This window comes from Dipodomys spectabilis, unplaced genomic scaffold (genome assembly GCF_019054845.1).
Source record: "Dipodomys spectabilis isolate Male_0828 unplaced genomic scaffold, ASM1905484v1 ptg000108l, whole genome shotgun sequence".
Classification (NCBI taxonomy): domain Eukaryota; kingdom Metazoa; phylum Chordata; class Mammalia; order Rodentia; family Heteromyidae; genus Dipodomys; species Dipodomys spectabilis.
This window is the reverse complement of record NW_024870785.1, coordinates 5,857,066-5,869,306: the sequence shown is the minus strand read 5'-3', so window position 1 is coordinate 5,869,306 and position 12,241 is coordinate 5,857,066. Positions and strand designations below refer to the sequence as shown.

At 47.3% G+C, this 12,241-nt stretch overlaps 1 protein-coding gene across 1 annotated transcript in view; it reads left to right on the top strand.

The window, feature by feature from the left end:
* Positions 1-12,175, top strand: part of Epb42 (erythrocyte membrane protein band 4.2) — a 28,365-nt gene extending 16,190 nt beyond the window's left edge. Inside the window, exons 4-14 of the mRNA XM_042687648.1 lie at positions 913-1,146; positions 2,540-2,658; positions 3,502-3,606; positions 4,154-4,331; positions 5,075-5,213; positions 5,505-5,609; positions 6,458-6,702; positions 7,669-7,968; positions 8,317-8,477; positions 9,408-9,541; positions 11,691-12,175. Coding sequence (XP_042543582.1) covers positions 913-1,146; positions 2,540-2,658; positions 3,502-3,606; positions 4,154-4,331; positions 5,075-5,213; positions 5,505-5,609; positions 6,458-6,702; positions 7,669-7,968; positions 8,317-8,477; positions 9,408-9,541; positions 11,691-11,853 — 1,883 coding nt within the window. The 3' untranslated portion in view covers positions 11,854-12,175. The remainder of the gene's footprint in view (positions 1-912; positions 1,147-2,539; positions 2,659-3,501; positions 3,607-4,153; positions 4,332-5,074; positions 5,214-5,504; positions 5,610-6,457; positions 6,703-7,668; positions 7,969-8,316; positions 8,478-9,407; positions 9,542-11,690) is intronic.
* Positions 12,176-12,241: the final 66 nt, after the last annotated feature.

Here is a 12,241-nt window from a genome sequence, read left to right as displayed (position 1 = left end):
CTGTAAGCAACAAAGAGATAATTTAAAGAATATGGGAGAATGTAGTTTATGTGATTTTATATAAAAATGGACTTAAGCATCTTTGGGTTTTGGTATCTGCAGAAGGCCCTGGAATCAATCCCTCACAGATACAAAGGGACAGCTATACTATGATTCTATGGTACTAAGGTTGGAAATCTGGGCCTTGAACATGAGCATTTAACACTCTACCTCTTTTTTTTTTTTTTTTGGGTCCGGTCGTGGGGCCTGAACTCTGGGCCTGGGCGCTGTCCCTCAGCTCTTCAGCTCAAGGCTAGCGCTCTACCACTTGAGCCACAGCACCACCTCCAGCTTTTTTCTTTTTGCTTATGTGGTGCTGAGGAATAGAACTCAGGGCCTCGGGCATGCAAGGCAAACGCTCTACCACTGAGCCACCTTCCCAGCCCCACACTCTACCTCTTGATCTCTACTCTTAGTCCTTTTTGGCTTCTTTCTTTTTCAAATAGGGTCTCAGGTGTAGATCCTGGCTGGCCTGGACTATGATTCTTTTTTGTAGGCTTCCCATGTAGCTTGGATGGGAGATACGTACTACATTGATTGTGATAAAGTCTCACGTTCATACCCAGGCTGGTCCTGAATCATAATCTTCCTGATCTCCACTTCCTGAGTAGCTAGGATTACGGGCATGAGTTTATTATGGCTATTTATTTTACAGACCGGGAAGCTTTCACAAGAGTTTGTGAAAGTTCATGAGAACACCGGGAGCCTCTGCTACCCCAGCATTGTTCACCATCCTTCGTTTGTAGTCCAGCTTCTTTCGTTTTTTTGCAAAACCAATTTTTGACCTTCTCCATCTATATAGTACACCTTGACTTTATTAGTCTGAGCTGCAAACTAAGTCCAATGACTTAATTCGTTGCTGTGCACTTGCAGGAGAGCAGCCTTCTAAGATCAACAGGACACAGGCCACATTCTCCATCTCCTCTCTGGGGGAAAAAAACCAGTGGAGCGCAGTGGTAGAGGATAGAGATGCCCAGTGCTGGACCATTTCTGTGACCTCACCTGTGGATGCTATCATTGGCCACTACTCACTCCTGCTACAGGTCGCAGGCAAGAAGCAATACCCGTTGGGACAATTCACATTGCTTTTTAACCCCTGGAATAGAGGTGAGTTTGGACTAAGACCCAGAGGCTGGGGGTACAGCTTTAGCAGGAGTATCCACCCCCAAGGAACTGTGGGAAGTCCTGTCTGGTGTGTTAGTCCTAGCAGAAACAGCCTGGGGATTCTCACGGAGAGAAAAAACTTAGCTGGGCACCAGTGGCTCACAGTTATATTTCTTGTTACTTAGGAGGCTGAAAATAGGAGAATTGTGGTGCAAGGCCAGTTCAAGAGACACCCTGCTCCACTTTCTCAGCCCATAGTTGATAGAGTGGCTCCTCCTATGTGAGGAGCTGGGTTTGGGAGTATTGTAGTTCTGGGCCAGCTGAATATCCATATTTCCAGTATCCACCTCTCTGTGTGGTTAAGTGTGGATTCAGGCTTCAGCTGGTTTTTCACTGAATGACAGGAAGACCTTCAAGCCTTTTTCCTCCAAAGATGAGGTATTGGAGTATCCTTAGTTGACTGACTTGGAGTTACATCCAAGGAAAGTGGATAGGTCGTTTTCCTGTGCTCTTCCCAGAGGCCTGCAGATCCTGAACCAAACACCTCTCTGAACAATGACTGCTAAAGCAGTGCCTAGCTGAACTCACTTGGGATGGATCCTCATCCCAGCTGGGTACCAGGAAGGACCTGGAAAGCTGTAGATGGAATCTTGTGGATTCTCCTCCCCACCCCACCCCACTCCTGCCGTTCAAACCTTGATCCTTCCGATCACTACTTCCCAAGTAGCTAGGATAAAAACATTCTCAGTCTGAAAATTCCCCACTCTGCCCCCCCCCCCCCCCAGGTCACAGAATCTGGCAAGCAGAGCCTTCTCTTCTAGTGTTCCCAGCTTCCTAGCATGGACAATGGCCTCTTTAAAGATGCTTGGCCTTCTCATGGTGCCCAGCCACACCCTTCAGGGAAATAGGAGAGGCACCAGGAAGTCTGTACAAGTCCTAGATCCACTGGACTCCCCACTAGGGAAGAAGTCCAGAGGTTGGACTTCCACTTCTCCATCCCTACTGCTTTACGCACCATGCTGCCCAATCCACCTCTTCTTTGGGCTCATTCCAATCAGCCTCTACCATTTTTTTCACCCTGAAATACTTTTTTTCTGGACACAAATTAAACTTGTAGGAAAGACATAACAGGCCACTGGGGTGCTCCCGAGGCTGCTGCCCATTTCTCTTGGGGCAGCAGTGCTCTGGTTGTGATCTCTTCTGGGAACTTTTTGGCCTTTCAGGCCACCCCCTGATGGACCCAGAGTCTCTGAACTGAGTTCCCTGAGAGATACTTCCTCCTCAAAAGTTAGGCCCAGAGCTACAAGGTTAGCCTTCAGCCAAACCTTATCTGGAGTGGGGAGAGGGTCAGGCCTGTCATCCCCAGACCCTCATCTTCTCTTGCTTCTCTTGCCAGATGACCCTGTATTTCTGCAGAATGAGGCTCAACGCTCTGAGTATGTGTTGAACCAGAATGGCCTCATCTACCTGGGCACAGCTGATTTCATCCAGGAAGAGCCCTGGAACTTTGGCCAGGTAATAGGGACCTCTGGGGGGAGGGGAGGGACAGTAGTTATCCTATCAATGCGCAGACCAGACACAGCTGGCAGGCCCAGAAGCCCCTGGTCATGAGGCCATCTCTTTATCCCATTTTAGCCCTCTGGAGTCTTCTTTTCCTCTGGGCCACATTACACCATCTCCTACATTGTTCAAAAAGCTGTGGCTAATCCAAACTCTGTTAATCCCCACTATCCACAGGATAGAGATCCAATGCCCTGGCCTGACATCCAAGCCACTGCTTTCTCTTCCCTCGAGCTAACCTATCACCCAGCTCTACAGCATAAATGGCTCAGAGTTCACTCTTAGTTTCCCTCCTCTATGCCACAGAATACTCCTCTGTTTCAACCTTCTGAATGATTCCTTCTGTCCTCACAGGCAGTGGAAATCTGTGGCTGTGTCCTCTGTGCTTCTCTGCTGTCTTCCTAGAGACCTGGTCATGTTGCTACAATCTCAAATCCGAGGGATCACGTGACCATCTTCAATCCTAAACAGGGTTCTGGGATGGGGACTCCAAAGCCTGAGCTGTCACAGTTCCCACTACACCTGGCTCAATGCTGGCACACTGCAGCTTCCTCAATGAAAACAAAACTACACATGATTATCCTATCAAGAGAGTCAGACCACAGAACAGGCAAAGGACTGATACACAGGGGTTAGGGTGCACAGTGAGTGAGAGGGAAAGACACAAAGAGACAGACAGAGAAAGAAAGCTAGATCTCACATAGACTCTGAGTGAAGGATGAGAGGACAGGAAGACTATGCTGTGGAATGAGAGGCTGGCCTGCAGACCTTCATATTGGCTCTGTGCGGTCCTTACAGTTCCAGACCGATGTCGTGGACCTCAGCCTTGGCTTGCAGGGTGTGGATGAGCAGCTGGAGAAGTGGAACCAGCCCATGCATGTGGCCCAAGCGTGGGGCGTTTTGGTGAGTACACGTAGCTTTGCTCACCCAAAGTGAGGTGTGGGAGTCGGCTGTTGTTGCTGCAGTGATCGTACAGATTTCTCTTTATGTCAAAATGTTCCTAAGGTGATATGGTGCTTTGCCTTGTTCCAAAAAACCCTCTCAGTGGAGCAATGTGTTTTCTATTTCCTCTTGCGCCTCTGAGGTCTCTTCTGAAGAGGTGATGAGGGGCAAGGCTAGCCTGTGAAGGAGAGAAAGCTTGGGATAAGTGGTATCTAAGACCCAGGACAGACAACCTGGAAGGACTCAGGGCAGGGAAAGCTCAGGAAGAGTGGATCCAGCTTCTAATGAAGGTTGGCTCTTATGCTCCTCTCTGTGGCCAGCACTAGAGGACTGAAGTAGAAGGGGAAGTCCTATCCTCAGCTCTAGAAATGACCACCCAGAGGACCCAGGCTGAGCCCAGGCTTTAGAAGTCCTGGATCTTTCTGTTCAGTGCTTTGAGGCCTCCAATGAGCCTGCAAAATGTCCTGCGGCAGGACCCGCACTAATACCCACACATCTCCTTGAACAGCTGCACGCTCTCAAGAAGAAGAGAGTCCTGTCCACTCCGCAGAGCCAGGCCACCCAGGAGAGGGCCTTGCTGAACAAGCGCCGGGGCAGCGCACCCATCCTGCGGCAGTGGCTCACAGGCCGAGGGCGACCAGTGCATGAAAGCCAGGCCTGGGTACTGGCTGCTGTTGCTTGCACAGGTACAAAGCAGGTGATGCATGGGTTAGTCACAGCAGTACAGTGTCCATCCTGCATGTTGGGTTTGTCCCTTGGTCTCTCACGAAGGAGAAACACTTCCAAAAGCTGGTGCTGTCTCCATTTTTTAGACTTCCTCTACTTTCTTTTTTTTTTTTGTTGGTCGTGGGGCTTGAACTCTGGGCCTGGGCGCTTTCCCTCAGCTCTTCAGCTCAAGGCTAGGGCTCTACCACTTGAGCCACAGTGCCACTTCTGGTTTTCTGGTGGTTATTTGGAGATGAGTCTCATGGAGTTTCCTGCCTGGGCTGGCTTTGAACCATGATCCTCAGATCTCAGCCTCCTGAGTAGCTAGGATTACAGGCGTGAGCCACTGGTACCCAGCAACTTCCTCCACTTTCATCGTACCCATAGGTGTTTCTTCCCACCAGCCTCTGCATCTTTGTCCTTGCAAGCTGGGCCTGTTTGCAAACTCTGCTCCTTTAGTCACTTTCCACCAGAAACTTTACCCAACCATCTTCCACTCTGTGCTATGTAACTTGGACCTCATTGATCAGCCTTCATACATCTTGCTCTTGGGAATTAGAATCTTACTTCCTGGTACCTCTATTCCTCTTCCCACACACTCATAATAGATATTTAAGTCAGAACTTGCCACAAGGATGCTGAAAACCTTCGTCTTTCACTACGCAGCCTTGCCCTAGCCTAAGTCTCTCTGCAACCTCTGACACTCTATGCCTCTTCCACGCAGTGCTGCGATGCCTCGGAATCCCGGCCCGTGTTGTTACCACATTCACCTCAGCCCAGGGCACCAGCGGGGGCTTGCAGGTGGACGAGTACTACAATGAGGAGGGGCTCCTGAATGGAGAAAGCCAGAGAGGCCGAATCTGGTGAGAAGCCCAATGGAGATGAGGTTCCAGACCAGAGAAGGCATACATAAGCTCTGTTTAAACTCAATGGAAGCCCTAAACCCTAAGTGGTTCTTGGTTGAGAGCATGCCATTAGGACTCTCGGAGACTGATGCTGATAGATGGTCAGGGGTGGTTCAGCATATCACTTCCTGGGAGTGTCACAGCCACTTATATACAGTATTATCCCATCCCCATGGTAATGACAACTCTGCTAGAGCCTCCTCTACACCTTTTTCCCTCCATTTGAGTTTTTGCCTTTGCTATCTTCAGGGTTTTTCAGACTTCTGTAGAGTGCTGGATGACCAGGCTTGATTTGCCCCAGGGTTATGACGGATGGCAGATCCTCTACCCAAGAGGTAAACCCAACAGGGGTGGGGAGATGTCTATGCAGAGCTGCAAGAGCTGAAGGGGGGGGGTCCCTCAGAGAGGAAGCAGGAGCCACAAGTGGTCAAAGGAGGTCTTCATTCCCTAAAATAGAAGGAGGAGGAATGATGATGGCCAGCAGAAGACAGACAGGGAGTAAAGGTATCAGCCATTCCAGACACAAACTGTTGAGCAACAAAGGAGTTATGTCTCAATGAAGGAATAAAAGTCTTAGATGGCTGGTGGATGTGCTGGGGTAAGGACTTGCAGGGTGAGATTTCCAAGGTTTTGGTTATGGATGAAAAAGATCACAGGGGTTGGAGGTGTGGCTCAATTAGTAGAACACCAGCCAATGAGCAAAGCATCAGGTGCAGAGTCCAAGTCCCTGTCTCACAACAAAAAAAAAAAGAAAAGAAAAAAGAAAAAAAATGGAAAAGAAAATCATAGGATAGGTTGATGCCCTCTGAAGGAAACTTAAGCAAGCATAAAACATTGGTACTTCTTGCAGAACAGAACTGTCAAAGAGAGCCTGACACACAGCAAATACTAAACAAAAGTGACTCGTAGTCGTATCAGGAGGAAAGCTATCTTAGGAGTTCCTGTCTATAAAGTATATTTCTTTGAAGTCCTTCCTGTCTAGTTTCTGAGAGGGCCCAGTGATAGCACAGAACCAAAATTATTTATAGGTTTCATCTCTGTGATGCCCTCTTAGAAATCCCACCCAGTTACCCACCTTCTGACCTTGATCCTTGGAAGGAGAAAACAGGGTATTTTCCTAGGATAGAGACCAACGTGATGCAGCTCTAAGCAGAGCAGAGCTCTGAGAGTTGCTTCCTTGCTGACTGGCCTTTCTCTCCCTCAGGCTGGGGGTCCTGTGATCTGGTCCCAGTCAGAGCAGTCAAGGAGGGAGCACTGGGACTGAGCCCTGCAGTGTCAGAACTTTTTGCCATGGTAAATGCTTCGTGTGTAGTCTGGAAGTGCTGTGAGGATGGAAAACTAGAGTTGACTAACTCCAACACCAAATACGTTGGCAACAATATCAGCACCAAGGTTGTGGGCAGTGACCGCTGTGAGGATATCACTCAGAACTACAAGTATCCTGAAGGTACTGGCTGGGAGAGGGGCCAGGTTTCTGAGCATCTGCAACAGCAAATGAGGCGAAGTGATGTAGACCAGAAAGCGTCCTGCAGAGAGCTCTTCATTGTAGAAAGCTGCACATCATAGAACATTTGCAGCACTGTTGGCCTCTCTTTCCACGAGATACCAGCACACTTACATGTACCAGTTGTGACAACCACAGAAAGTCTTCAGCCATCTTTGCATATCCCCTGGGGCCCTTCTCCCCCCATCCCCCCAGCTTTGAGAATTGCTGCTATGAAGCTGCTATGAATCAATACTAAGTCCAGCCCTAGTACACTTTGGATATTGTCTCTTCTCTCTTCCTCTCCTCCAATACTTCCCAATTCTTCCTCCACATTAGCCAATGGCGCTGCTCTTCATCTATTTGTCCAAACATCACACACTATCCTTGCCTGACTGACTCCCAAGCTCTTTCCCACTGTCTAGTTAAGCCAGGACTTCCTCTCAGCTTGACTACAGGATTGCAAAGTTAGCTCGCTCACTTTGTTCCCTGTCTCCAGTCTCTTTCTCATGGTTCCTTCCCAACTTCGACTTTCCAAAATGAGCACTCCCAAAATATATCATTTTGCTACCACTGTCTCCCTACTGTAAAATAGTCCATGGTTTCCAAGGTCTTTGGATCAAGTCCAAATTCCTACAGAGGAAGCTTCAATCCCTAGCAAAACTGTCCTCAACAACAGTGTTTGATTTGTCTCACAGCTTGTTCTCTCCTTACTCAGGGGACAATTTTATATCATTTGGAAATCATATCCCAAGATAGTATCTGCTCTATCTGTTTATTTAGCTCTGCCTACACAAGCTTTTTGTGGTTAAATGTGGCCTTAGGCATTTGCAAAGCTTGTGTCATTTTAGCATCTGAGCCAAAATCCTGGGTTTTTAAGGATCTGTATCTAGTATATAAGAGGCCTGCTTTGTCTTTTCTATTCCTCAGGCTCTCTTGAAGAAAAAGAGGTGCTGGAGAGAGTCCAGAAAGAGAGAATGAAACATGGAAAAGATAACGACATCCGTCATTTAAGTCTTGAGCAGGCTGATCCTCTGTACCTATTCTTGGAAGCACCGAGCTCCCTCCCCCTTACAGGAGATGCCCAGCTCTCAGTCACCCTGATTAACCCCAGTGACCACGAGAAGATAGTGCAACTGGTGATTGGAGCCCAAGCTGTGTACTACAGTGGAGTCCTCGCTGCTGATCTGTGGAGGGAGAAGCAGTCCCTTGGGCTCAGGGCCAACCAGGGTAACTGTCTATGGCTCTACCAGACACCCTTCCACACACACCTACCTTTACCCTGGCACCACCAAAGGTCTTCTGGTGCTTATGCTCTCTCCTTCAGTTACTCAACATATAGTTACTGGACCTAATGCTAAGGGGAGAAAACCACCATTCCAACTGCAGTCAAATAAGCAAACAGACCCATCACAGTAGTGAGGAAACTTCTGAGCAAGAGTGGGAGGCAGAAGAACATCTCATCCAGGCTACACCAGGCCGCCCCCAAATGAGTCACACTACACTGAGTCTTGAAGGCCAAGTAGGAGTGAGGTAGTAAAGTACAGGTCTCCTGACTCTACCTGTCATATGTTTCAGTTACAAGAATAACCACCAGCCTGTCCTTCTCCTACTTTGAGCGAAACCCACCTGAGAACACGTTCCTCAGAATCACTGCAGTGGCAACCCACTCCGAGTCAAGCCTCAGCTGCTTTGCTCAAGAAGATGTTGCCATTCGTAGACCGCACCTTGTCATCAAGGTAAGCACCAATCCTCTCCCAAACTGCTCATCCCTGGGATGGAACTGTTGCCATTATTCAAATGAGGAAAACAAGTAGAAAGAGCAACATGCCCAAGTTCAGAAAAGTAAGAAGTTCTAAAAACTCATGACTCTTGGTCCAGCCCTCTTTCCACCAGCCTACTCCGGCTAAAATGAATAAGATCTGATCCCTGCCCTGGAGGAACTTATAATTTGGTAAGAGAGACACAGCAGTTGGGCTTCTATATGAATGCTTTAAAAGAGATCCAAGGGCTGGGAAGATAGCTCAGTGCATGCCTTGCAAGCATGAAGCCCTGAGTTCGATTCCTCAGCACCACATAAACAGAAAAAGCCCGAAGTGGCGCTGTGGCTCCAGTGGTAGAGCTCTAGCCTTGAGCTGAAGAGCTGAGGGACAGTGCCCAGACCCAGAGTTTAAGCCCCATGACCGGCAAAAAAATAAAGAAATAAATAAAAGAGATCCAAAATCATGTGAAGTAGAGGGCTGATTTCAAATGGTGGGCTTGGGGACAATTTCATGAAAGAGCTGGTATTTATGTTGGGCCTTGAAAAATGGGTTTACTTTAAGTGCAAAGGTAAGGGAAGCCACTGAAGACAGAAAGAGATACTGGGGATGAGAAAGTTTCCAGCAAGGCAGAAGTGTAATTTAGTAACAGGAAAAACAGGTGAAGCTGGAGAGGTGAGTTGAGGAGGAATAATGAATTATTCCCAAGTTGAATTCCAAAGACAAAAAGCCCTCCAAGGTGTGGAGAAGAGGCACCACTGCAGGCTGTCTGCGATGAGTGAGGGCCAATATAGGAAGGGAAAAGACAGAAGGTCAAGAAGTCAGCTGTGTTGGTTTGAAGGAGATAAGGGAGTATTACCACAGAAGCCTTGACTATGGCACCACCCCACATGTTGCCTCTTCCTACAGATGCCAGAGAGAGCGAAACAGTTCCAGCCTCTTACAGTCTCAGTCAGCATCCGTAACTCCCTAGATTCCCCTGTGAAGGACTGCATGATCTCCATCTTTGGAAGGGGGCTAATTCACAAAGAAAGGAGGTACAGGTAAGAGACTACATGCTTCTCATTCACCAAAAGATCTGAACTGGTCAGAAAGGTGGAGACCCAAAATACGGAATTTTAAAACCACCACCTGTCTTCTGGGTTATATCAAATATCCCCAGAAGTTGAATTCAACTATTAAAGCTACCAAGTGCCTCTCATCCTGGGACAACGAGGTTTGCAGGGAGATGAGACTGAAGGAGTTTACGTATGTAAATGCTTCAACAGAGACCACAATCACGTGCCCTCGATGCTCCCTGGTCATGACGGAAGAGTCAGGTATTGCTAGTGAATAATGGGGGGAGATCAGGGCTAGGTACTGGAGACATCACAGGTAGGTACACTGCCTTTCAGCGCTGTGCTCCACTAACCAGCATACTGATAGATACTTTCTTTAGTTCCTTTTTCTTACTATTTTCATTTCCACTCTTTATATTCTTTGGGGTGTGGACCCTTTCGTTAGTATATGTAAAATATACTGCTACTTCACAACAACTTTTAACTTCTACATTTTTTTCACTCAGAACTGTTTTTAAGATTTATGCACATATCAAGTCTATCTCTTCTGCTAAATTTCATTGATGTATACCCCCTTTTTTTTTTTTTAATTAGTCGTGGGGCCTGAACTCTGGGCTTGGGCGCTGTCCCTCAGCTTTTCAGCTCAAGGCTAGCACTCTGCCACTTGAGCCACAGCGCCACTTCCAGCTTTTCTTGCTTATGTGGTGCTGAGGAACTAAACCCAGGGCCTCATGCATGCAAGGCAAGCGCTCTACCACTGAGCCACCTTCCCAGCCCCACCCCCACTTTCTACACTCTACTCCATGGTGATAGACATCCAGTGTCCCTAACAGTGTGACACCACACTATTCAAGTGAACAGTCCCAAGTCTTATATGCTTATTTGAAACACTGGTGAGGTTAGGGGCTATATATACGCAGGAATCCAATTGCTGGGTTACAGGATCTTCTCTGCCTGGTTTAACACCAGATAGATTTGCAGAATGGCTACAGCAATCAGCACAAGGTTTTTGGGGGTTTTTGTTTGTTTTTTGTCAGTCGTGGGGCTTGAACTCTGGGCTTGGGCGCTATCCCTGTGCTCTTCAGCTCAAGGTGAGCGCTCTACCACTTGAACCACAGTGTCACTTCCGGTTTCCTAGTTGTTTATTGGAGATGAGAGTCTCACAGACTTTCCTGCCTGGGCTGGCTTTGAACCACGATCCTCAGATCTCAGCCTCCTGTGTAGCTAGGATTACAGGCGTGAGCCACCGACACCAGGCTTCAGCACGATTTTATAGTCCCACTTCTTTGCTGCTCCTGGTAATCTCCAGCTGTTTTCTCCCTGTCTCATACACTAATGTTTATTGTTCATATGCTTGTTAACCTTTTCTGTTTCTTCCTCTGTGAACAGACGGTTCTTTCCTTTGCCACCTTCTCTTGTTGACTAGCAGCAGTTCACATGTATTCTAGGTATTAGTCCTTGTTAGTGCTAAGTGTTCCAAATCTCTTCTTTATGTCCATTGCATCTTTTGCTAGATAAGGTTTAAAGTTCAATATACCTATCTACTTTCCCTGAGATCCCTGGCAGCTAGCTACAGAGCCATTGCCTCAGCCTCATGAAACTGTCACTTTGGACAGTGAGAAGAGGCACTGCCAATATTTAACCCGGATTTTGTGTCTCCCAGGCCACTGTAGAGAAAGCTTCTCAAAGGAAATGTGTGCCATTTCCTCTGTCACTAAAGAAGGTATACAGTAAGCCAGGAGGTTTGACAGGTCTTTAACCATCACCTGTTGACACACTGACATCCTCTCAAGGTGCCTGCTGTACCCACTGTGTTTAAGAGTGAGGGGTGAAGAACTATCAGCATTTTCTAAACATATCCCTAATAGCATTACCAAGAATTAAAAAAGAATGAGTCACAGTTGATAAAGGAGCAACAATGCAGTTTGAAAGTTCTTAGGGTGTTTTTCTTTTGAACTATGTAGTTGCTCAGGGTAGGAAGACACTGTCTTCTATTCCCTTATGACTGTTTTCACAGCACTCTAGTTAGGTGTTTATTTCCTCATAGTCCATCTCTTCAAGCAAGAAAGGATCTGCTGGGATCAGAAGAGCAATAAATCTGGGAGACAGTCAGCACCTGTCTGCTTTATTTCAGGTTAGGTTCCGTGTGGCCTGGAAACACCTTGCGCACCCAGGTCCAGTTCACACCGACACAACTGGGACTCCACTGGCTCACTGTGGAAATGGATTGTGACATGTTCCAGAACCTAACCAGCTACAAGAGCATTACCATAGAAGCCCCTGAACTTTCTGCTTAGACTTCCACCTCTATCACCACTCTCCCCAACAAACCCTTGAAGTATAATCTAAACCCAAAACATGCTGGGGAGGGAAATCTGCTTCTCAGATAATGAGTCCCCAGCCCAACTGAGCAGAACTGTCAACAAGACCAAAGCTAGATTCCCAGAAACCAGCAGATAAGACATTTTCCTGTCACCCACAGCTTAGGGCAGCCAGAAAGACAAGTTGTCTTCAAATAGAAATGACTGGGGATCAAGGGTCAAAAAGAAGTCTTTGAAAAGGTACTCAGATTTTCAAAGTTCATTTTCAGAGTATATTGAGATTTGGAGGCTCAGGTATTGTCACAATCATTTTGTAACACAAGAAAACAATACAAACATATGCAACAAATCTATTCAATAAAGT